General features: G+C 48.6%; 1 protein-coding gene across 27 annotated transcripts in view; it reads left to right on the top strand.

Moving 5' to 3' along the window:
• The window catches only part of FNBP1 (formin binding protein 1), a 208,859-nt gene that overhangs the window by 165,555 nt on the left and 17,275 nt on the right, over nt 1-26,029 (top strand). For 11 of the 27 annotated variants that reach the window (XM_077304875.1, XM_077304874.1, XM_077304877.1 and 8 more), the window contains 5 exons: nt 8,323-8,337; nt 8,501-8,536; nt 14,935-15,044; nt 20,843-20,975; nt 23,464-23,585. In XM_077304875.1, coding sequence (XP_077160990.1) covers nt 8,323-8,337; nt 8,501-8,536; nt 14,935-15,044; nt 20,843-20,975; nt 23,464-23,585 — 416 coding nt within the window. The remainder of the gene's footprint in view (nt 1-8,322; nt 8,338-8,500; nt 8,537-14,934; nt 15,045-20,842; nt 20,976-23,463; nt 23,586-26,029) is intronic. The other 16 variants (XM_077304878.1, XM_077304892.1, XM_077304883.1 and 13 more) reach the window with 2 other exon arrangements.

The following is a 26,029-nucleotide window of genomic DNA, read 5'->3' as shown; positions in this document are numbered from 1 at the left end:
GGCGGTGAGTTCCACATCTCCATTGCACTTTGGGTGAAGAAGGGCTTCCTTTCACCTGTCCTAAGCCTCCTGCTCATTAGTTTCATTGAGTGGCCAGTAAGAACCTGGAGGGAAACTTCTCCACTGTGGTGGTTGTTGGCTGTGGCTTGCTGTTGTCAAGAGTCGATTTGTTTGCAATCGGCGGTGAGTTTTTGAAGAAGGAAGGCACTGAGCCTGGGGAGGGGGGAGCCACCAGGAGGATTCCTGGTCCTTTAAACTCTGCCTTAATGCCAAAAGCCAAGGCTCCAGAGTCCAGGGCTACATTGGCACGGAAAGAGCCTCGGAAAGGCCTCCTTGTCATTGGCACCCGAGGGACGTTCCATTCCCCCCCTTGCTGTCTTGTAAGTGTGGGTTGCCGTTTGTGACTATCCAATAACACATAGATTTGCTGGCCTTCACGTGCTCTCGTGTGTTATTGCGCTTGTGGCTCGTAGGCTACCTCCATTGGCTCCTGGCAAAAGGCTACGTTAGACTTACCCGGAAGAGATTTGCTCTTTTCGTAGAGATGCTCCCTAGAAATTCAGTTAATTAAGCCAGAGAGAGCGGGAGGGAGAGAGAGAGAGAGAGCGCTTCCCTGTTCCCAATTTTCCTGCAGTAGATGAGCAAATCTCTTAACAAAGATACCCCACTCCTTGTCCTTCCTCTCCTTAGAGCAGCAAAAAGCCTTATTTCTAATAATAAACTTCAAATTGACCCTTAAATGTTTCCTTCTCAGTTCTGCTCCTAGGCTAACCATCACGTTTCTGTTTGATTATTTTAATAGTATTGGTTTGTTGAAATAGTTTGTTTAAATAGCATTCAGAGTAGAGTACTGCAAATCAACAGGCCAGTAAAATATATGTTTGTGTATATATTCCCCACAAATCAAAACACAATCCAGCCAATTTTACTGTGCTTTAAAGCCCAAAATGAACCCCTGCATGTTTCACACGTTTTAACTCCCCCCCCCCTTCCCAATCAGTTTGCCTACAAGAGTTTGAAAGACTTGGATCCTGTCCATATTTACACATAGCTATTAAGCCTTGGAAAGCATGCTGCGATTGGCGGCCCAATCATCTAACTACATCATCAGAACTCCTGCCTTGACGGATGGAGAGCAGAGGCAGGGAAGCAGAGCCTTTTGCCCAGGGTCACCCCATGAATCTGTATTGAGCTGTGATTTGAAGCCAGTCCTCCAAGGACTGAGGACCAGCCCTCTAGATCAGTGGTTTTCAAAATGCTGGATTTTCAGAGAAGCGTTTACACATGGACTCATCTGCTATTTTGCATCTCGAAGACGCTGCTAGACTGGAGCACACTTGAGGGCAGATGCTCAGTCTGTGCAGGTCCTTTGCCAGGCCTTTCAATAGAACACCCTTCCACATTCGATCCCTTTCAGATGTCACAAGCAAAGCATATTTTCAAAGAATGTTCTCTTAGGAGCCTTGCAAGTGGTGGGAGAAAAGCTGACATCTTGATTCCAGCAAATCCTCGGTTGTTGTAGAGATGTGCGCTTCAGCTTGGTTCAGCCGCTTCAGCGACCGCTGCAGCCCAGTGCCGGGGAGTGGACAGGAGGGGCGGCAACGTGCCCGGCAGTGGCCATGCGTAGGTGCAGAGCTCTGTGGCTGCATGCGGCTGCCAGCTGGTGCGCCCCCACTGCGCTGGCTTCCTATGTAATGCTTCGGGCTTTGTTGATCGCCAAGGTGGCCAAACCAAGCTGAAGTGCAAACCCCTAGATCAGGGGTAGTCAAACTGCGGCCCTCCAGATGTCCATGGACTACAATTCCCAGGAGCCCCTGCCAGCAAATGCTGGCAGGGGCTCCTGGGAATTGTAGTCCATGGACATCTGGAGGGCCGCAGTTTGACTACCCCTGCCCTAGACTTTGTTGTGACAGCCGGATCAGACGAAAGGGCCAGTAGTCTGTTTCTTGTCCTGTGATGATACCCCATCTTCAGATCTAGAAACAAGAGGCTTACAATTCACACCCCTACTATTTCTCCCTTCACTTTTATTTTTATAATCGAGGCTTTGAGGTCTTCTCAGTCTTCTAGGGTGTAAACTGCACGGAGCTTTTATTCCAACCCCAGGTCTATTCAGTCCCTGCCCTCTACACAGAATGCGATTTCTGTTTGGATTTTGGGCGATTTAAAATCTCCTTCTGCAGCAAGAAGGATTGATCCAGAGTGACCCTACCTTTATTGTGCGATATCTTAAAGTGCATTTAACCCTCAATATTTAAAAGATGTTTTGAATCTGAGCTCTCCTCTGTGGTAGAGGTCCCGTGATTGGCTACAGGTGGTCATGTGACAAACTTGCCTTAAAGGAGAAGCCCCTAATTTCTCTCAACTTCTGTCAGTCCTGGATTTTTTCTCCCTTCTCTGCCTTTTTTGATCATCTCACCCCCCCCCCCAAGAAAAGAAAGAGGCTCCCTGCTTGGCTCCTCTTCCCCCTCCTTCAAGAAAAGAAAGAGGCTTGGCTCCCCCCCCCCCTTCTGAACTATCCTAACCACGTGCAGAAGACTTTCCTGTTTCAATGGGGGGGGGAAGAGGAAGATCTGAGTTCAAAGCGATCTGAATTCAACAGGATTGACAATGGAATAAACAAAGTGCAGACTCTGCCCTGATTTCATTGAGGACATGGGGTGCCCCCCAGCATTCCCTTGGCCTATTATGTCATTATTGACATGAAGAACCCCACAGCCAGCCTGATGAAAAGGATTCAACCCCAGGTTTATTTCAGTCGTTTGCCCAGCTTGGTTGTTTCTTTGTTTTCTTTTCCCGCTCAGTATTAGAGTCCCTGGAAAGTTGGGGCCTGAGAACCCAGAACAATTACAAAGCAGCTTTCTTGCCTGACTGATTCAGACTTCTAACACAAAACACCCTGGTCATAAATGCGACCTGCCAGGTGTTTTATCATCTCCACCAGGCTCAGCCCTTAGCACCTTATCTGTCCGCATCCAACCGATCCACTGTGATCCATGCAATGGTCATCTCCAGGCTAGATTGCCATAACTCAGTACACAGTACACTGCCCTTGAGATTGCTCCAGAAACTTCAACTGGTCCAGAATGTGGCTGCACAGGTAATTACCTGTCTTTGCCCAGCTGCACTGGCTCCAGATTGAAATCTAGATCTGGTTCACAGTTGCAGTTCTTTTTTTTAAAGCCCTAAAGGGTCTGGGACCATTGTATCTACAGGACCGCCTTTCCCACTGTATCCCCCAGAGAGCTTTGGTTCCCTGGCCCCAAAGAGATCAGAGTGGCCTCAGCCAAAGCCAGGGCTGTTTTGGCCCTGGCCCCCCCCTGGTGGGAGGGATGCTGCCAAAGAACATCGGAGCCCTGAGCCCTTCAACAATTCTGCAGGGCTCACAAAACAGCCATTCCGGCAGGCCTAAAAATCCCCTCGGATTAGTTGGCCTCCCCCTCAGCACCCCCTAATGAACTCAGACAGCCATCTTATGAGCCCCTCTTTCTCATGTCAGAAGAGTGGACAACTAGTTTAATTCCTGTTTTAATAATTATAGCTTTAATTTATTTTAAATTAAATCTGTATTTTGGGATTATATGTTTTTATTCTTACTGTAATCCACCCTGAGTTCCATGAGAGAGGGCGGGTATAAATATAATAATAAAAATGAATAGAAAGGCTTTTAAATGTTTTTGGCAGGAACAGCGCCCAGAGCAGATGAGCTTTCCCATTTTTCTGTTGGAGACAGGAATAGCACCCGTATCTTGAGAATACCTAAAGTTCCTAATGGACTAACTAGCAAATTTCCTAACTCTACCCTCCCCAAAATCCAATCATCAGCACTCTTGTCAGTTGGCTAGCGGTTAAATGGCCAAACTCCTCTCTGTTTTTGTTTTAAAAATCCCAGCCCACCTCTTGGAAGGGAATTGCCAAGGCTTCTGTAGGATGGGACTTGAGACTTTATCACACGCCTGCAAGCCATAATACTAAACCACAGTTTAATGCTGATCTGGAATCCTAGTTTGCAAGCAAGAAATGAAACTGCAGCTTGGGGACCAATGCATTTTCAGTCTGAATTGCATGTGAATTGAGTAGGGAAGGGGCATGCAAGCGTGAGGATTTCTGTAGCTTGTTTTTTCAATGGATATTTGTTTCAGCTTTTGAATGGGGTCTTAGTGGCAGGCAAGCTGCCCTCCCGGGAGACTCGGCGGTCTGGAATGCAGTTTGAAAACCAGTGCTCTAGAATGCTCCAGATCCTACTTGAACCACTACATGAAATATACTGCCTTTTATTTTTAAGAACAAGTAGATTGAAATGCAGGAAAAATCCATCAGAAACTTTCAACTTGGTGTTGTTATTTTTGAAAATACAAACCAAAATGTTTCCCATTGCCTCTGATGTATAAAGAACTAAAAACACGTAGTGATTTTCCGCATTTTTATTTTCCTCACTTGGGTTTTCCCTCCTTTTTCACCCATGTTTTGCTCCCTGTAGTGGTTGATTTGATATCATATTGTTTTATACCAGACCCAAAGTAATGCAATATAAAATGAACCCCTAAAGGGAGAAAAATATGATAGACAGAGGCGGAGGGAAAACCCAAAAGGTGACAAGAGGAGACGGAGAATGTGGTCAGATATTTAGCAAGACTTTGGTGAGCATTGGGGCATGGGTGTTGATTAAGTCCATGGTTGATGTAGTGTAGCCTCTAGAAGAAGAAGCAAAAAACCTTCTCCCGCCTCCCAACACACCCCATAATAAGCTATCGGCATGCCATGTGTGTCTTGCCCTTTAGCATTTGCTGAATTTACAGCAAAAAGATAGTATTGGCAGTTCTCTGGCATCTAGAAGTTTTGCATCTAGAAGAATACTAGCATTTAGCCTGTAGCGCATGTAGCATTACATTCTGTGCCTTTTCTAGACTGCTTCTGTAGGCAAATCTTACTTCTCTCTGTATCACCGCTGTTGTCTGTTTTTTAAAAAATGTACAAAATCTTCTCGACTTGTGCCAATTGTATCTTTGCTGAAGTTCACAGGAGTGCTCAAGCTATGGCTAAAAATCAAGGGGCTGCCAAAATTTTGTTGGGGGAGGGCTGACAATACCGGGTCCACTCCTGCAAAGATCCTACCCTCCCGTGCAGGAACCCAGGACAACTGTCAAGGTTCCCCATTTTCTCGGGGGGGGGGGCTAGACAGAGAGGGAGCAGTTTCCAGTGAATGTCATGCCAGAGGAGGGGTTTGAATCTGGGTCTCTCACATCCTATTCTGACATGCTAGCATTGCAACATGCCAGCTCTCTAGAGCGGCTCAAAATGCTTCTGGTTCTTGAGACAGAACGTCAAAAGGGTGCCTCCTCTTCCATCCCCTCCTAAGGGGCAGACATCCAAAATATTCCACAGCAATAATTGCTGATAGTTTTACTGCCCCATGATCTGCTGCCTGTGGTCTCTGTGCTTCCATTTGGATGACTGGATCTCTCTCCTCTTAGTTGTCTTTGGCTTGGCTTTTTCAAATACCGTTGTTGGCAAGTCATTGGTCCTCAAGGTTATGGCTGTACCAAAGAAATGAGAGGAAGCCCGATAGATTGAAGAACAGGCAGGAAGAGCAGGACTTTCCATAACCACCCAGGCTTCCTGGACTTAACCACTGTCATACCTGAAATGTCTGCAGAGGGGGAAACAGGAGAATTGGCAGATGGGAGATGCTTAACCTTTACCTTGCACCTCAGTTTTCCCAAAAACCCACCTTTCATTTTCCTTCCTTCCTTCCTTCCTCCCTCCCTCCCTCCCTCCCTCCCTCCCTCCCTCCCTCCCTCCCACCGCCACTCCTGGCCAGCTGGCTCAAGGCTGTTTACATCAATATAAAAACAAGATAGCCCACCCAGCCACTAGTCCCACCCCCACTTCCCCCTCCCCCCTCCCCCTCCCGTCAGCTCCATGGACTCCACCCACCACCTGCTGCCTCTTGGCGGGGTATTCCGAGGAGGGATCTTGGTGGGGTATTCCGAGGAGCCTCAACCAAATGCCTGGTGGAAGAGCTCCGTTTTACAGGCTCTGTGAAATTGGGGAAGGTCCCTTAGCTCTCCTGGGAGCTCATTCCACCTGGTGGAGGCCAGGACCGCCTCCAGTCTTCTGACCCCTCACCTGTTCTCCAAGAAGTGTCAAAAATAATGGACAGAGGCTCAGGGATGACATCTGCAAGTTCTTTTAGTACCCTTGAATGCAGTTCATCTGGCCCAGAAGACTTTCTTTCATTTAAAGAAACTAGGTGTTTATGCCCTACCCCTACAATGACCCTAGGCTGCAACTCCCATCCCTCATCGCATGAAATGATTTTGCCACGTTGACCATGATTCCCCTCACATGAGAAGACTGAGGAGAAGTAGGAATTGAGCAGTTCAGCCCTCTCTTCATCACTTGTTACAATGTCGCTTTGTCCTACCACGTCCCTATTCTTTTTCTTACTTTGAGTATAAGAACTGTTTTTGTTGTTTTCAGCATTTCTTGCTAGCCTAAGCTCATACTCAGCTTTAGCTTTTCTAACACTCTCCCTACACGCATTGGTTCTTTGTTTATATTCCTCCTTGGTTATTTTAAATCATTATTATTTTACAAATCCATGACTCTCGGCTCAGCGTGAGTTAATCCGGGAGAGAGCAAATCCCCCCCTCCACTGTGTCTCCCCTCCACTCTCAAGGACTGCTGGTGACCTCAGCACATGGAAAGGTCGCTCTCGTCCTCAGGGGGATGGTGTTTGCAGCAAGATGAAGGCGGCAGCGCTGGCGAAGCAGATAGAGGGATCAGGGCCCCTCAGCACATGGCCTGAATAATCAGGCCGTAATACAAATGTAAAGCTTCCGTGGTCTGCATGTGAGCCTTTGATCCTCCTGCAAGAAGAGCTATGTGCAGTGTGAGAAGATTCTGAGAGCTGACCAGACGCAGAATACAGTGATAGTCTGACATTGGAATGATGCCTCATTCTGGCCCTGTGGGACTTTGGTTTGTCAGTGCAGAGATGGGGAGCCTGTGAAGGGAACGTCAGAAAGCAGGAGGGATTCGCACACTTCCTCTGGCTTGATGGAATCCCCCTCCCCAGCTATTTTTCACCCTGATCGGGATGTCATCAGAACATTTCTTCCCTTGAAAACCCTATGACCCTTTCCACACAGTGAGATGTAGTGTTGGCTTCTTCCAACTCCCGTTGGAGTTGGACTGTTTTTGAATGGGTTGACAGTTTTTAGAGACAACTCAGATGGGTGGGAGAAGGATTAAGCCTCTTCATCTACCAATTCTCTCCCCCCACCCCCAAGCCCTCCTGTGGCAGTGCCAGGGAAACATGGGCAGAAGCCCTTTCCCATGTATTGCTCTGCCCTGGTAGATTTATGCGCTTTACAATTTCAGACTGCAAGGGCCACGTATTTGAACATCTCACTTTAAAAAACAGAAGAACAAAACAGAAACAAGGTTCTCTCCAAGCATTAGGGAGAAGGGCTTGGCAGTCTTATGTATTCGTTTACCACTTGCAAAGAATTAGGGGGCTGGAGTGTGGTGAGGGGAGCATTTCTAAATATGGCCCTGCATCCTGTGCTCCCGTGCCTGCAGTTCGGCATGCCTGCCCTGCCTCCTTCTCTTCCGTGTTCTTCCTTCCAAGGAAGGCTTCGGAGAAGCTCAGAGGAGTGGTTGTTTTTTCAGCAGTGAGAAAAATACAGAGTACTTTCTCTCAGGGGAAGGCAGACAACAAGCTTCCCACAAAGTGCTCTTTTGAAGAAAACTGGGGATGGATACTCCAAAGATTGTTGCAGCTTGTGTGCAGGGCTTGCACATGTGCTGTGCCAGGGGTAGTCAAACTGCGGCCCTCCAGATGTCCATGGACTACAATTCCCAGGAGCCCCTGCCAGCGAATGCTGGCAGGGGCTCCTGGGAATTGTAGTCCATAGACATCTGGAGGGCCGCAGTTTGACTACCCTTGTGCTGTGCGCTAGTGCCACTCCGTGTGCTGAATCAAGACATCCAAGAGGCAGAATTATCTCAGAATGGGGGGGTGTGCCCCTAAGTACCAAAGGCTCCAAGCCAAACCTGTTTTTTTCCAGTCCACAACCACGGGGCAAAATTGGCAGCTGTCAGATAGTGTTTCTTCCCTAATCTTGTGAACTTTTGCAGGGATCTGTGACAGGCGGTGTCCGTTTTCACAAGCCGTGAGGAAAATGTATATGTGTGGGTGTGTCATTTTGCTAGAACCACGGAACCAGGTGAAGTTCCTCTTCTACTGACGCACACTTCTTTTTTTCTTTCTCTCTTCCTCCCTCCGCTCCTGCATCTCTTCATTGTTGCACAAAGCTTTCTCTCAAGCTGGTAAGCACCATTGCGGCATGCCTTTTCCGTATGTTTGTGTTTGCGTAAATCACAATCGAGTATGTGCATGAAGTGCTTCCCTAGGAAAGCCAGCCCTGAAATTAATTTTTCTTGTCCTCTTTCTGTTTTTTTTTTGTTTTTTTTTTGCTTTGATATTTATCAGATAACTTTGAATATGCAGGTCTGGAATTTAATGGAGGTGATGCCAACTTTAATACTTTTTAACCAGCTGCTCAAAATTAACTCTAAATGTTGTAGTTTAGTGACATTATTAGTTGTTGTCTTGTTTACAAAATTGTAACCCAGGCTGTAAAAATGTAATGCGTTTTATTCCCAGTGGGATGGGATCTGCTGCTGAAATATACATAAAAGTATTGCCTTTGGTTAGGAAGATACTTACTTATCGCAGAATTAATGTTGGGAAGACTTCAGGTCACTAAACTGGAGCTGACTCGTAAAAGAAGACCAACTGCGGTAATAACGCACCAAGCTCCTGAGTTGCCCAGAGTGCTTCTGCAGGCAGAAACATCCCATGCAGCTCCAGAAATCCTGCTGAAAGGCCTGATCCCCTCACGAACGATGACTGAGGAATTGGAGACAGCAGCCCACAGGCTCATTCCTCCTCCATTTCCCACATTATATGTAACAGTGTCATGTCACTGGCCCGGCTCCCCTTCTCCCTACTGCACCAGCAATTAGGATATGAAGGGGGGCAGGGGGGATCCTCCACATTGAGCTTTTTATGATTATTAGATTATGTTGGGAAGAGGGAGGACATTAGGCACTGAGCTTATGCTTGTGGCACAAATCCTGCGTTTCTGCAAATACCTAGTTTTGCCGTTATGTGCTGTAAAAGGTGTCTGCTGAGCCAGGGTGCCTCCATGATAGAAGGGTGCATATTGGACTCAGTTCCATTGGTCCAAGGATAGTCAAACTGCAGCCCTCCAGATGTCCATGGAGTACAATTTCCATGAGCCCCTGCCAGCGAATGCCTGACTACCCCTGCACTGGTCCTTCTAGCCTGTGGACAAGTAGTAGCTCTCCGAGGTCTTCATTTGGGGTCTTTCCTAACTCTGCCCCCTGAACTCTTTGCACTAGAAATGTCAGGATTTGAGCTGGGTGCATGCTAAGCATGTACTCTACCACTGAACCACGGCCCATCGACCAGACTTGTCACTGGACAGTAAATGTGGCTTGCAAAATAGATTGCATGGTTCACAGCAGATGTCCTACACTGAAGTCTTTCCCACAGTTTCATTTGGTAAGAAGACCTGCACTCCAAAGTCACGGGGAGGTGAGGGTGATTCCTGGCCTGCCAGTTGCTGTTTGGTGCTAGAGTCTGGGCTCCCGCCATGCCTGACCACAGAACTGCCCACCCCTAATTGCTGGAGGCAGTGACTTTAAGACTGAGTGCCCCACCTGAGTAGGCACTGGGCTGAATGGCAAAAGATATGTTGGGGGGTCTGAAGTTGGGTCATAGGCTAGGCAGCTTCATGAAATAGTACAGATGCACTGGGACAACAATATGGCAATAAGAAATCCAAATAGCGTCGTCTCTCTTCAGTTTCAGATGTTTTTAAATTCTTACTTCATGTAAGTCCCAACATGTTTCGCCTGCTGGCCTTGTCAAGGGATAAATTATTAGTGTTTCAAACACACTTCTTATAAGCAGATACTTGTCTCTTGGACAGAGTATACGGTCATATTAACTGCAGCTACTCCTTGCTAATGGAACGCCATTAGCTAGGAGTAGCTGCGGTTAATATGACCTTATACTCTGTCCAAGAGACAAGTAGAATCATAGAATCATAGAGTTGGAAAGGGCCATACAGGCCATCTAGTCCAACCCCCTGCTCTACTCAGGATCAGCCCTAAGCATCCTAAAGCATCCAAGAAAAGCATCCTAAAGCATCCAAGAAAAGTGTGTATCCAACCTTTGCTTGAAGACTGCCAGTGAGGGAGAGCTCACCACCTCCTTAGGCAGCCTATTCCACTGCTGAACTATTCTGACTGTGAAAATGTTTTTCCTGATATCTAGCCTATGTCATTGTACTTGAAGTTTAAACCCATTACTGCGTGTCCTCTCCTCTGCAGCCAACAGAAACAGCATCCTGCCCTCCTCCAAGTGACAACCTTTCAAATACTTAAAGAGGGCTATCATGTCCCCTCTCAACCTCCTTTTCTCCAGGCTGAACATTCCCAAGTCCCTCAACCTATCTTCATAGGGCTTGGTCCCTTGGCCCCAGATCATCTTCGTCGCTCTCCTCTGTACCCTTTCAATTTTATCTACGTCCTTCTTGAAGTAAGGCCTCCAGAACTGTACACAGTACTCCAGGTGTGGTCTGACCAGTGCCGTATACAATGGGACTATGACATCTTGTGATTTTGATGTGATGCCCCTGTTGATACAGCCCAAAATGGCAGCCTTTTTTACTGCATCACACTGTTTGCTCATGTTTAGTTTACAATCCACAAGTACTCCAAGGTCTCGTTCACACACAGTGTTACCTAGAAGCGTATCCCCCATCCAGTAGGCAGGTTTTTCATTTTTCTGACCCAGATGCAGAACTTTACACTTATCTTTATTAAATTGCATCTTGTTCTCATTTGCCCATTTTTCCATTGTGTTCAGATCTCGTTGAACTCTGTCTCTATCTTCCAGAGTATTTGCCAGTCCTCCCAATTTGGTGTCATCTGCAAACTTGATGAGTAGTCCCTCCACCCCCTCATCTAGATCATTAATAAATATGTTAAAAAGTACCGGGCCAAGCACCGAGCCCTGAGGTACCCCGCTACTCACCTCTCTCCAGTCTGATGAAACACCATTGACAACAACTCTTTGAGTGTGGTTCTCTAACCAATTCCCTATCCGCTTAACTATCTGAAAATCCAGATTGCAGTCCTTCAACTTATCCATCAGAACATCATGGGGAACCTTGTCAAAAGCTTTACTAAAATCCAAGTAAATGACATCAACCGAATTTCCCCGATCCAGCAAACCTGTTACTTGGTCAAAAAAGGAAACCAGGTTGGTCTGGCAGGACCTGTTGGAGACAAATCCACGCTGACTTCCTTGGATCACCAAATTGTCCTCCAGATGTTTGCAGATCGCTCCCTTTAATATCTGCTCCATTATCTTCCCCACAACAGAGGTCAGACTCACTGGTCTGTAGTTTCCCGGGTCATCCTTCCTCCCTTTTTTGAAGATCGGAATAACGTTTGCTCTCTTCCAGTCCTCCGGGACATCTCCAGTCCTTAAAGAGGTCCCGAAGATGATGGACAAGGGTTGTGCAAGTTCTCTGGAATGTTCTTTAAGCACTCTTGGGTGCATTTCATCCGGCCCAGGGGATTTGAACTCATCCAGTGCAGCTAAATGCCTCTCGACAACCTCTCTATCCATGTTAACCTGCCACCCAGACACTATCCTTTGGCTACTGCCATCTCTAGATGTGCCTAAACCCTTTGACCTGTGGGGAAAAACAGATGTAAAATAGGCACTAAGCCTTTCTGCTTTCTCTGCATCTTCCATTAGAGTTTGTGCTTCCGCACCCAACTATTGCCTATTGCCTCCTTTACTTTATGTTTGCTCCTCACATAACTGAAAAATCTTTTCTTGTTACAATAGGCTTCCCTGGCCAATCTTAGCTCACTCTCAGCTTTGGCCTTTCTGATGATTGATCTACAGTGCCTAGTAACCTGTAGGTACTCTTCTTTAGAGCTCTGTCTTTCCCTCCAATTCCTGAACATCTCCCTTTTCTTTCTTAGTTCCTCTTGAAGTTCTCTGTTCATCCAAATAGGCTTCTTAGAGCTCCTGCAGTGTTTTCGTCTTTCTGTGATAATCATTGATGGAGCATGCAATAGCTTCTGTTTGAGTAGCGCCCACCCTTCACATGCTCCCTTCCCTTCCAGCATTCTCGTCCATGGTATGACACTCATCATGTCTCTGAGTTTATTAAAGGTTGCCCTACGAAAATCCAACATCCGCGTCTGGTAGTTGCTTATATGAAGTTTGTTTGAAACACTAATAATTTTAAGTTTGTATGAAACAATAATAATTTGTCCCTTGACAATGCCAGCAGGCGAAATGCGTTGGGACTTACATGAAGTAAGAATTTAAAAACATCTGAAACTGAAGAGAGATGACGCTATTTGGATTTCTTATTGCCATATTGTTGTCCCAGTGCATCTGTACTATTTCATAAGTGTTTCTTCACTGGAACCTACCCCTCCCAGTTCATTCATTTTTGTTTAGGCAGCTTCATGGACATGTGTGTTCAGAGGTTTCAGAACCCACATCAGGTACAAGAGGGAATAGCCAGTACTAGCTCCTGTGATGGGCTGGTTGCAAGAAGCCTCTGGATCGGCCAGGAAGGATATAAAATAGAAAGTCCCAATCATTGTTCCCAGCTCCTATCTCAACCCACTAAACATAAGGTTGCAAGAACATCAGAAAAGTTCTACTGGATCAGCCCAGTGTCCCATCTAGGCCACCGCCCTGTCCCACAGTGGCCAACCTGTTCCTGGACATGATGGAGGCCTACCACTGATGTTGCCTCCTGATCCGGACAGGCTAGATTCAAGAACAGCCTCTATGTCCTCAACCTGGCCCTGGCAATGCCAGGTTGAAGGGGTGGGCAGGGGGTGGGTGGTGCCTGATCTTCATTGTGATCAGCAGCCCCTTGGGCAGTCCAGAACTGGGGTGCCACATGCATAGTCCCCAAAGCTGGGTGCTAATGTTATTGGGTTGGCAAGGCAAGGATACATTTTTTCAGCCTCGCCTCAAAAGAACTAACACCTGTAATCAGTCTTCTTACAATGTGCCTAATAATGTTGATGCCATTAGATTCCCAAACTAGAAAAAAAGAACAAACATTAAAAAAATTAATATGGGTCTCATATCCCTTCTCACTTGCAAGGGGGTGGGGTGGGAGGGTGCAGCGTGGCCAGAGTAAGGAAACGGTGTCAGATGTGCATTAACCTCATGTGAAGTTGCATTTTACATCTCGGGCCAATTCCATGGATCTTGGCAGCAATCTAATTACTGCTGTTATTTTCATAAAGCATCATTGACGTACACCTTTTCACCCCTGCCCTAAAGTCCCAAGAAATGGTTGCGGAAGCTCAGGGCCCCTCTCTGGCTACGGATGGTTCATCAGCCGTATGCTTTTACTCCCCCCCCCCCCCCGGAACCGGAAACTGAAATTCCTAGAGTTCCCAGGCTGGCTGAACAGTAAGGGGGGGGGGGCAGGTGACACAGGAGCTGGGAAATACGGGCGGGGGGGGGGCTGGGCCTATCATCGCAGGCTGCGGCTAAAAAACAGACAATAAAGTTGGTAGTGATCGAACTAGAGCAGTTGTTGCCGGAGGCATTTCTTTCGGCCGGATGCAGCTGGGAGATCTCACTGGAGGAGGGGCATGTCTCAGCCTGCTTGGTCTCCAGCCTCTTCCTCCATTACAGGAATTTGGTTAGAGAAGGAGGGGAAGGATGCTCCTCTGGGAGTCCAGGGAGCCATTGAGCAGAGGCTGTCAAAGGTGAACCAGCAGTGTCCCTCAAAGGTAGCTTCATATGTTCCACTGAAGCCACCCTGGGCAGGGCAAAGGAAGGTGAGCACCACCAAAGGCCTTTGAGTACAGGGAGAGTTAACCATGGTTCTCCATTGCACCATGTTTTCTTTTCAGCAAAGTGCACAGCTCGGTGGTAGTGCTCCAGCTTGGCATGGAGAAGGTTTCAGGCTCAAAGTTCAGTCTCTCCAGTGACAAGATCTCACCTAGCAGGACTTTTTAATGTCCCAAAGCCCAAGAGTCACAACCAGTCAGAGGACACATTACTAAGCGGTGTGAACTGAAGCAGTGGCTCCACAAAGGGCAGCTCCAGCTAAGTGTTCACAAGGGGAGGATGGACAGCTGCAGCTCAGCTTGTTTAGAGGAGTAGGACGGGCAGCAGGGTAGGCGGAAGGGCACTGGTGTGGCTTTCAATTGTCCTTGTGCCTACAACTTAATCACCTTAAAACCAATTTAAGGATAGGAACCCTGCTGGGGAGCCATGCTGGTGAGAAAATGAGACAGAGCAGCTGCCAGCTTGATTTTTGAACAATAGCATTTGAGCAGGAGCAGTCTATCTGAAACTGGAATCTCAACAAGACTGCCTTTTAAAGTTTAGGACAAAGCATAGGATGATAGAGGTGCTTGTGGCTGGCATCAGTTCCTTTGATGCCACATTTTTCTCTTTGGTCAGGCAGGTTTTGAAGCACCATGAAAAAAAGGCCCTGCAAAACCTGTGTGACAGAGACAATACCTGACCAAGATATTCTACTGCCTTCTGCTCTCTGGTGAAAAAATATTGACTGAATCCATTTGAGGCAGATTTGTGTAAGGAAGGAGAACTATTTAGCACTCAGCCTGCCTTTTAGGCAGATCTCCTGCTGCTTTTATGGATGATAAAAACACTTTGACAAGCTCTCTTCTCAGGATAGTCGGGAATATCCAAAGTCCATCGTTTCCCCGCAAGTCTTCATTGTGGTTTGCAGAGCATCCGTTTCCCTTCGGTTTTATACATCCGGTGCCCCCCCCCCTCCAATAGATTTGTCTTGTGTTTAGGGTGCCGGACCTGAAGACTTCAGCAATCTTCCCCCAGAGCAGAGAAGGAAAAAGCTCCAGCAAAAGGTGGATGAGCTCAACAAGGATATCCAGAAGGAGATGGATCAAAGGTAGGACTAGTCAAAGCTCAAGGCGCTCCGGGAACACTGGGGATGCTCTAGCTGCTGTCCAGATGAAACTCCCGGGGGATCCAGGGCCAGGCCCCAGCAGTCTGTAAGGCAGCAGGTGTGCCCCTAGGTAACCTTAGTTCAGTGGCAGAGGAGGGCTGGCGTCAGGACGCTGGGGGTGGGGCTGCCAGGGTCTAGTGGGGCCAACTGCTGCTGACCTCCCTCCACTTCCCTTGCCACCTGTCTGCATGCCCATCCCACCTGTCTGCTTGAATGGCTGGTGGCTGTGGCAGCCTTCCTGGTGGCCATGGCGGCAGCAACCCCACTGTTGTTGGGGGAAGGGGATGCCACTGAGCGTGGTTGGGGGGAGAAGGATGCCCAGGCAGGTGGGGGAAGGGAAAGGATTGAGAGAGAGCCGATGGGCCCTCTGGCCACCCCAAAACATGGAACTAGCGCTGTAGCAAAGTGTGTGCTTTTAATGCGCCGTCTTCCACCCCTGGCATTTCCTGGTCAAACAGGATGAGCAGAGGAAAGGACTGCATCCTTCCTTCAAAGGAGAAACAAACCCCATCTGGGGCAATGCAGCTGAAGAGCCCCCGCAGACCAATGACTTGTCTCTGGCACTACAGCACGGGCTTTGTGGCTTGGGTGGCCTAATTCAGGGGCTTTTTGCACGCCTTCAAAATAGCACAATGGTTGCCAATTGAAAACGCTACTGATTTGCTGTTTTGCACAACGTCGTCGACAATCTGCCACACACCTGAAACCAATCTGCAAAAAGCGCTTCCTTGTAGCGCTTTCAGGGAAATCCCCAAAAGTGGATTCACCCTCCGGAAAGCGATACAGTCCTGCAACCAATCTGCAACACTAGCGAAAAAGACCTGTGCGTTAACATTGTTGCGGTTTCTACAAAGTCCCTCCCCCTGGCTCTCTTCTCTGATCTTCCGGCGAAGCGATCGCCATTTTTTTTTCTCCGAGCGAGCGGGGATAAACGCACCAGCGAGCCTCTTTCAGTTTAGAGGCTTCCCCGGCTTCAGTCCCTCCCCTTCAGTCACTAAGCACACTTCAGTCACTAAGCACACTACTAAGCAGTCACTTTATTTTTTACACATTCATTCAGCCGAAAATCGGGCCCGTGGGGGGGGGATTTTTTTTTTCACTCGGAGGGAGCGTGGCAACGATCAAACGACAGCTCAAACACACCAGGCAGCTGGATGGGTCTCTCCGTTGCAACGAATTAACACAGATTCGTTGCAATGGGTCTGTTTTTTTTTAAAAAAAAACCTTTCTTAAAGGGAAAGGGGCTGTTTGGGAGCATGCTAACGGCTGCCCATTGGCTGCTTGACGGCCAGGGGCGGGACGAGCTCGGCAATAGCGCTTCCTTTCTAGCGATTTCTGCCGAGACCGGAAGCCTGTGGGAAACGCTACAAAACGCAACTGGATTCCACTACAAAGGCAGGTATGCATAACGACGAATTCCACTATTTTGAATGGCGATTTTTCATTCAGTGACCAATTTGCTACAAAGATCCCGGTGCGTAAAGCCCCTCAGTGTTTTCCCGCCTGTGGGTCGCTACCCAAAAGGGTAGATTCCAGTGGGTTGTCGTGTTGGTCTGAAGAAGCACAAGGTGCTATTGGACGCTATTTTTGTTGTGACCCAAAGTGGTTCGTGGAGCCTCTGTGAGCCAGTTGTGAGCCAGCCCTCCCTAAACGCTGTCGCCCCACCCCTTGCTCTCTTTGGTATTTTGGAAGCCAAGAGCTGACCCTGGAAACAGTCTCTTCCAGGTCATCCCTGAGTGGGTAGTTTCCTTCACTGCTTACCCACGCGGATCGAGCACAACGCGTCCTGTTGGTGTTGTTTTAAAAAGGAAGGAAACGGAGTCCGCAGTGGCCAGGCCACCACTGCCTCGAGTGGATGGGAACTTCTTCCTGCCCCAGATTTGGTCAATCCTCTGGTCAATCCTTCCGGGGAGAGGAAGGGGAGAGCCCAGTGGCTCCCCCCCCCCACAGTCACAATAAATCAGTTCTCCGGCTCCTCCCAGAGATGCGTTTCCGCCTAATGGCATCTGCAGCTTTCTGTTCCCAGCCTTCGTGAGATAAAAGAGGTCAGAGGGTCCTTGCCGGGAAATCCCTGTGGGCAGGGGGGGAGGGGCGTTCCATGCCAGAGCCAGCAAAGATCACAAGGAGGGCATCTCCGGAACAACTACTCCCCCAGCCCCCACTCGCACATCATGTTTCAAAGCACACAACGGGCTGCAGGGCCCTGAGGCATCCCCGTTGAGCCCTGAGACGGGCTGCTGACCCAGCCGTGCTCCAGGGGCCTGGAAATGAACTTGCTCTCCACTCCCACAATCTTTCCCAGCTCTTTTGTCAAATCCACCTTTTGGCTCCCAGGCTGCCGTCAAGAATGGGAACGACCATTTTTAAAAGAACATATTTTTTCTCTTTAAAGTGCTAACAACTGGATTATTGGGGGAGGGCTGGTGCTTCAGTCATTCAGCCTGAGCTGAGAGCCTTAAAACCAGTCTCCATTCACAGTCTGAGCTGCGCATGTGTGTGATTTGCCCTTTACAGATGAATGACAATCCGTAATTTTTGTGTTGTTTTGGGCATCGGGTAGCCAGATCTACCAACAAGTGCCAACCCAAGGCCCTGCTGGAGTCAGACTCTGGCTGCTGTGCTATTAAGGCGGTTTCTGTGCTCACATACAAGTTCACAAATGCGCTTCAAAAGCCTCCTGCCTGCCATGCATCCAGGCTCTGCCTGAAGGCCCCCTCCCCCCAGAATCCCTGGTCAGACTGGTCTGGAGGAAATTTGCCTCCTGACCCTAAAGTGGCAGTCGGCATTTCATAATGGACAGAGGCTCAGAGATGACATCTGCAAGTTCTTTTAGTACCCTTGGATGCAGTTCATCTGGCCCAGAGGATTTGGTTTCATTTAAAGAAACTAGGTGTTTATGCCCTACCCCTACAATGATCCTAGGCTGCAACTCCCATCCCTCACCATGGCCCATTATGCACGGCCGCCGAAACGGCGATTTCGGGTCACATGGAAAACGCGGAGGGGGAAGACGCGACGCATACCGGTTATACACGGGGCGGGGCGCGACGGCGGCAAAACCCAGAGTAACCGATTATGCACGCGCCGATCCGGGCGCCGCTTCTGGTTGCGCCCCGCTCACCCGGAAGCTGCGCTTTCTTCCGCGTTTCACTGACGCGGCTTTTTCGGCGGCATGCACCAAAGCTGCAGCCGGTTGCAGCCGGCTCCGTGCGTTATCCGTGATTTTAGTCGCCGTCATTCCACCCCGAATGTGCGCTAAAACCCCCGTGCATAATGGGTCCATGTGAAATTATTTTGCCACGTTGATTCCCCTCAGAAGAGAAGACTGAGGAGAAGTAGGAATTGAGCATTTCAACCATCTCTTCACCACTTGTTACAATGTCACTTTCTGGTCCCCACAATGGTCCTATCATAAGTACATTGGTAAAGCGGGACGCCATTGACCGGGGGGGGGGGGGGAGTTCTTGATTTAAAATTTCCTCTATATGGAGCAACAAAAAGTATCAGAACACAAAAATAGTATTGTAATATATCTATTTTAATTTCGACATAAGTACAATTTGCCATGTATCCCCAGATGTCCCTCCAAAAGTGGGACAATCTGGTCATAGAATCACAGAATCATAGAGTTGGAAGTGGCCATACAGGCTATCTAGTCCAACCCCCTGCTCAACGCAGGATCAGCCCAAAGCATCCTAAAGCATCCAAGAAAAGTGTGTATCCAACCTTTGCTTGAAGACTGCCAGTGGTCACCTTATCCTACCATGTCCCTATTCTTTTTCTTACTCTGAGTATAACTAAAGAACACTTTTTTGTTGTTTTCAGCATTTCTTGCTAGCCTAAGCTCATACTGAGCTTTAGATTGTCTAACACTCTCCCTACAAACACTCTCATGGTTATAATGTCCTCCTTCTATTTCCTAAATGAGTCTTTTTTATTATTCAATTCTTTTGAAAGCTTTTTATGGAGCCACCCAGGTTTCTTTAGGTTCCTCCCCGTTTTCTTTCTTAAGGGAATTGTCTGCAATTGTGCCTTCAATATTTCACTTTTGACAAACTCCCTACCTTCTTGGACTTCCATCTCCTTAAGTTTTTCTGACCATGGGTCAAAGGTCAAAGCCCCCTGGGTATTTTTTAGTTTAACCATTGTACATATACTATGGAAGCACTGAACACGCATGCAAATAAAACTGCAGACATTGCAAGCTACCAACAATGAACCCCCTCCCCAAGAAAACCATGTGCAGCTCAAAGTATTTGCTCTTCCAGTGAGCTACAAATCTGTTTCAGATATTGGTACCTGATGAAGGGCAATTTGTTTCTTGAAAGCTGACACTCCAGAAATCTTGTGGGTCTCTCAGGGGCGACAGGACTTTGTTCTAACAAATCTTTTCCAATGGCTGTATAGTTTTGTACTTTACTTTGTGGTTAAGAGCGGTGGCCTCTAATCTGGAGCACTGGGTTTAATTCCCCACTCCTCCACAGGCAGCCAGCTGGGTGACCTTGGGCCAGTCCCAGTTCTCTCAGAGCTCTCTCAGCCCCACCTCCCTCACAGGGTGTCTGTTGTGGGGAGAGGAAGGGAAGGCGATTGTAAGCCGCTTTGAGACTCCTTTGGGTAGTGAAAAGCGGGATATGTAAACCAACTCTTCTTCTACTGCTTCTTGTTCTTCACAGTTAATTTTGACAAGAATTCAGTCACCCAAATCTGTGCTGGTCCAAGATGGGAGACCGCTGTATCCTTCTCCTCATGTGAGGCTGAACTTGTGTGGGTTGCCCTAATGAAGCCGAGCATGATTTCCAGGTCTTCCTCACAGTCTCTGTTTTTTGAACCCCCCAACAAAATTGCTGCCGGACTCAGTGGAAAGTGGCATCCCGTCATTTCCGTGATGAGCTCTAAGACTTCCTCCCATTGTTTCCCTGCGGGCGGATGTGTGGGGCATCTACACCAGAGCTCTCGCCACAGCAACATACATCCAGGGCAAGGTGGTGGGCAGGACCTAGTTGCGTGTGGTATCGGCTGCCGTTGGAATCGAGATAAATACTTCTCCTGTATATCTGCTGAAATGAAGTAAGGACTCACAGACTACATCCATTTGCAGTCTTCAGCCACTCCCCCCCCCCCCCAAGAAGAAGGGGCTTGCTGGGTCAGACCAAAGGTTCATGGAGTCCAGGGACCAACCAGTGATTCCAGAGGGCCAACAACCAGGGACTTTCCTAGCCAGCCTCTCACATAATTGGCTCAGATGGACTATGAGACAAGCCAGAGGCTGGGCTGTGGGAACTCCCCATTTCTCCACCAGCCTTTCATGCCGTTCTGGAGCGCGGCTGTTTCCAGCGGCAGCCAGCAAAGGGCCTCTTCAGAAACCAAGCCAACGACAGGTCTTGGTGTGCAGATATCTCAAGCTGTGTTGATCCATATTTTCTACCTTGACTTGTAGCAGTTTGTCAGAGTCTCAAGCAAGGAGCGTTGCAGGTTGGGCAACATAAGATGCTGTTGATCGGGGATTCCATAGAAACATGGGCTGTGGGTCAAAGAGACCTACACCACATTTAGACCTCCTTCCTGCAGCATCATTACGGCCCAGCCTTAACGACTTCCTCTGGGGCTTGTGTGATGCAGCCCCTGCTCTGTTTTGTGGAGGGGGGAGAGCTTCCAAGTCCCCATGCAAAGGCACCCTTCCAAAGGGCACTTCCCACCTCCAGCCTCCTGGAAGTTTATCGCACTTGCTTTGTTTTTTGCAGGGACGCCTTAACAAAGATGAAGGATGTCTACATCAAGAACCCCCAGATGGGAGATGCAGCCAGTGTGGATCACAAGCTAGCTGAACTTGGGCAGAACTTGGAGAAGCTGAGATCAGAGGCCCAGAAATTTGAGGTACATGGAAGAGCTCAGTGTGATTAGAGGAAAGCTACTGATGCTTTATGTGCACGTGTGCTGCCAAGCTGCAAGAGGCTTTCCAGGCCAGTGAGAAGCAGAGGAGGTCTGGCACCGCCTTCCACTGCCGAGTCTTCCAGGGTGGTCTCTCATCCAGTTTAGCTTCTGGATCTGATGTGATCAGCCTAGACCAGGGCTAGTCAAACTGCGGCCCTCCAGATGTCCATGGACTACAATTCCCAGGAGCCCCCTGCCAGCGAATGCTGGCAGGGGGCTCTTGGGAATTGTAGTCCATGGACATCTGGAGGGCCGCAGTTTGACTAGCCCTGGCCTAGACCGTTCTGCCTTCCCTCCCAGTGTTGTTTTTCTCTCTTGCACGCACACACACAGTTGCCTCCTGCATTCAACCATCCCTTTCTGAACATGGATGCCAAGGTTCATGATCGATTCAAACGAGTAGCCATGTTGGTCTGAAGCAGCACAACAAAATCAGAGTCCAGGGGCACCTTTAAGACCAACAAAGATTTATTCAGGGCGTGAGCTTTCGAGGGCAAGCACTCTTCCTCAGACTAAGAACTGACCATTATAACAGTAGGAATATATAAGCAAAAGTTAATCCTGTTACATTAGTAAACTGTGTCACAGCATCCACACACAGCCACATGAGAACTCCCAGCCAAGCCAGCCAATCAGACCCCTCGAACCCATTTGTAGTTCACAAAGACATACCAGAAATAAAGCCACGGCTCACACCCTACTATTTACTGCCGGCCCCATCTGTCTCCATACCAGTGTGAAATGTTCTTACAAGTAAAGCTAAGCTGGCCCCTATCTTGTCCTGGGACCAGAAAGTAGAATTCAAAATTACATTATATATTACTAACAGTCACATAATCCCAATTAAAATAAATTGTGAGGAATGTTACGTAAGGTTAGCATGCATAGTGAGATAGCCTTTGTCCCTATTGAGTCCTGGGTATGTCAAAGTATTGAGTGTTGTAATAACTTGCATTTCTGCAATCTCCCTTTCTAGCCTGTTCTTGAAGTTTCTTTGTAATAAAACCGCTACTTTCGGGTCTTTTATTGAATGTCCTGGAAGGTTGAATGATCGTTAACCTTAAAACTATGTCAATATTTTAAAGGAAATAAATAAATTAATTAATTATGGTGCAGTAGTGGTTAGAGTGTGCAGCTAGGAGGGGGGAGACCTGCAGCTAGGAGGGGGGAGACCTGCCTTCAGTTCTGCCCCTTAACCATGAAGCTACTGAGAAAACTTTGATCCGGTCTAGCTTATCTCACAGAAAACCAGTTTGGTGTCATGGTTAAGAGCAGTGACCTCTAACCTGGAGAGTTGGGTTTCATTCCCCACTCATCTTCCCCGTGCAGCCAGGAGAGCGACCTTGGGCTATTCACAGTTCTCTCAGAGCTCTCTCAGCCCCATCTCCTCACAGGGGTCTCTTGTGGGAAGAGGAAGGGGACAAAGTCTGCAAGCTGCTTTGAGACTTCTTTGGGTAGTGGAAAGAAGGGTATAAAAAGCAACTCTTCTTCTTCTGCAGGGAGACTGTGCGGGTGACATGTGGGTGGGGCAGGGGAGAGAAGGGTCCAAGATCCATCTTTCTCACTGTGGCTCATTCTTGCTGGCCCTGGTTGCTCAGGGTTTGAGGTGTGTGTCTGGTTATCTGAGAACTTAAGTGGACGAGAGCCAGGTTTTTTAAGGCAATATCTTAAACTCCGTTTCTCCCAAAGTAGTGCCTTGCAAACATAACATAATCAAGCACAGATGAAAATAACAAAACACAGAACCACATTTTGGGCCCAGGCTGTGAGCCACAGACTGAGTCTCTGGCTGTGGCCAGGACTTCTGCTTGCTGCAGGAAGGGTTAGAAAAGCTGTGCCACGGGAAGGCTTGTCCCCAGCCCCCCCCCCCTGTGCCACCGAACAACAGCAACTGGTGAACAGCAACCTGCTCTGAGCTCAGCCCACAGGACATCGGCCCACCTTTGCCAGCCTCCCAGCTGGAATGACAGCCGAGTGGGAAGGAGAGCCAATTGCCCGCAGGGAGGCCCGGTGAAGGGGTATCCGCTGTGTCATCCTTCCCCCGAGGGGCCACGTGTGGGCCTGGGGTCTGGGGTCATACCACATTGACAGCAGAGACGGGAGGGAAGTGCAAGGGCTGCCTCTCGGCAGTCCGTGCAAAACCCACCTCCTCTCTCGGCAGACGTAAACTCCAAGGGACAGGAGGGGGAGGCGGCAGCCCCAACACAGCAAGGCAGGCGTGGCTATAGAAGTGAATAGGACAGATTACCTTGGAGGGAGCATTGGAGCCCATTAACACTGAGGTGAACTTTGCAAATAAGCTGTCAACTTACCCCATTGGTAGAGAAGCGTTTGACTTAACAGAAAGTATACTGGGCCGTCCTGTCCTCTCGCCCGCCCTTCCTGGGTGTGGTCAGGTCAGGGGTGTGAATCCCCCCCCTTTCCCCCTCAGGGCTGGCTAGCGGAGGTGGAAGGCCGGCTGCCGGTGCGGAGCGAGCAGACTCGGCGCCAGAGTGGAGCTTGCGAGCCACAAAACACCTTGACCGTCAACCACTGCGCCCAGGACCGTGAGAGGTACAGTATCCACACAGCCCTCTCCATCCCGCCACGCTCAGTTGCTGGGTTCAGCTGCTTAGGTCTGTCTCCATTGGGGCTGGCGTCAGCATACCCTGAGGGGGGCAGCTGCCAGGGCCGGGACACCTGGTGGGGCTCACTGCCACTCCCTCCCACCACCTGCCTGTGCTCCCAGTGGCCCAGCATCACTGAAGAAGGACCTGTGGGGGTGCACCGTGGTGGCACTCCGGGTAGTCCCACTCCCAGCTGCGCAAGTCGGCCAGAGCTGTCAGGAGAACTGGGAGCTGAACGTGGTTATTGGGAGAGCCTGCGAGTGAGAGAAGCCTGCGTGGCTGGGGTAGGGTGGAAAGGAAGCCATGAGGAGGTCCTGGTGGGGGGCAGGTGGGGGCTCCTGGGCACTGTCTACTCAGGACTCCCCAAAACCAGGAACGGATCCTCTTCTTATTTGCTGACCCAAGATTTCCGAACCAGGCAAGTACTTTGGCCCTCCCGTTGGCTGAGCTGTGCTGGTTATTAGAAAGAGCCTGGAGTGGGTTTTATTTCTGTGATTTAGTGTGGGGTTTTATATGTATGTTGCTGTGGGCTGAGATGTAGACCCCCAGAGTAAGGAAGAGGACAGCTGGATGGGTGATTGCAGGGTGTCATGCTTGGAGAGTAGCTGGACCCTGTGGGTGGAGTGGACTGGGTTGTGGAAAGAGTGTTCAGTGTATGTCTGTCTGTCCGGGGGGGGGGGGGGGGTCTGTTCTGCTGTGGTATGTGAGAAAAAGTTAGGAAATTACACTTTGTGGAAGGTATTCGCCTAAGTGGCATGACAAAACAAGCCTCTATGGCTATTTGAGAAACCTCGGAGAAAGAAGAATGCCACCCATCTGAAACCCTGATGACCTATGGGGGGCGGGGGGCATCCTGTCATTCTGCCAAATATAACTAAGCCCTCCTGTTCTTTGGGCCTGGCTAAGAATTCTAAGGCAAGAGCCCTTTGATGGCTCTACAGAGAAGTGTTCCATATGAGGGTCTCAGAAAAGAGGAAAATGTTTCAGAGGGATGGAAATAGGCATGCAGAACTTAGCTGGGAAGGGGGGGGGCGTAATTGTGGATCTCAAGGTATATAATTTGGGAGTAGAACAGCTCCAACTGGCGAAGTCATAAAGGAAGTCCCATCACTGATCTTCTTTGGCAGCCTTCACAAAGCTTCTACTTGATTAACCCAAGATAGAATCATAGAATCATAGAGTTGGAAGGGACCTCATGGGTCATCTAGTCCAACCCCCTGCACTATGCAGGACACTCACATCCCTATCACTCATCCACTGTCACCTGCCACCCCCTTGAACCTTCACAGACTCAGCCTCTCCATCAGAGGGCTATCCAGCCTCTGTTTAAAAATTTCCAAAGATGGAGAACCCACCACCTCCCGAGGAAGCCTGTTCCACTGAGAAACCACTCTGTCAGGAACTTCTTCCGGATGTTTAGATGGAATTTCTTTTGAATTAATTTCATCCCATTTGTTCTGGTCTGTCCCTTTGGGGCAAGAGACAACAATTCTGCTCCATCCTCCATATGGTGCCCTTTTAAATACTTGAAGATGGTTATGAGATCCCCTCTCAGTCATCTCCTTTCTAGGCTAAACAGACCAAGCTCCCCCCGCCTTTCCTCATACGTCTTGGTCTCCAAACCCCTCACCATCTTTGTTGCCCTCCTCTGGACACGTTCCAGTTTGTCAACATCCCTCTTCAACAGGGGTGCCCAAAACTGAACACAGTATTCCAAGTGAGGACGAACCAGAGCAGAGTAAAGCGGTGCCATCACCTCCCGTGATCTGGACACGATACTCCGTTTGATACAGTCCAAAATCCCATTTGCTTTTTTAGCCACTGAGTCACACAGTTGACTCACGTTCAATGTGTGGTCTACTAAGACTCCTAGATCTTTTTTGCAGATGCTACTGCCAAGACAAGTCTCCCCCATCTTATATTGGCATATTTGGTTTTTCCTACCTAAATGCAGAACTTTGCATTTGTCCCTATTGAACTTCATTTTATTCAGTTTAGCCTACTTCTTGAGCCTATCAAGATCATCCTGTATTCTGTTGCCGTCTTCAGTTGTGTTTGCTACCCTCCCAGTTTAGTATCATCTGCAAATTTAATAAGTATCCCCTCTAATCCCTCATCCAAATCATGTATAAATATGTTGAACAACACAGGCCGCAGGACAGATCCTTGGGGTACTCCACTTGTCACTCTTTTCCAAGAAGATGCTGAACCATTAACAAGCACCCTCTGGGTACGATTTGTCAACCAGTTATTGATCCACCTGACAGAATTAGGATCCATACCGCATTTTGCCGGCTTGTCAATAAGAATATCATGTGGAACCTTATCAAAAGCTTTACTGAAATCCAGATAAACTATGTCCGCGGCATTCCCCTGATCCAGCAAGGAAGT

The sequence above is a fragment of the Paroedura picta genome, chromosome 12 (genome assembly GCF_049243985.1).
Source record: "Paroedura picta isolate Pp20150507F chromosome 12, Ppicta_v3.0, whole genome shotgun sequence".
NCBI lineage: Eukaryota > Metazoa > Chordata > Lepidosauria > Squamata > Gekkonidae > Paroedura > Paroedura picta.
This window is presented reverse-complemented; position numbering and strand designations above follow the sequence as displayed.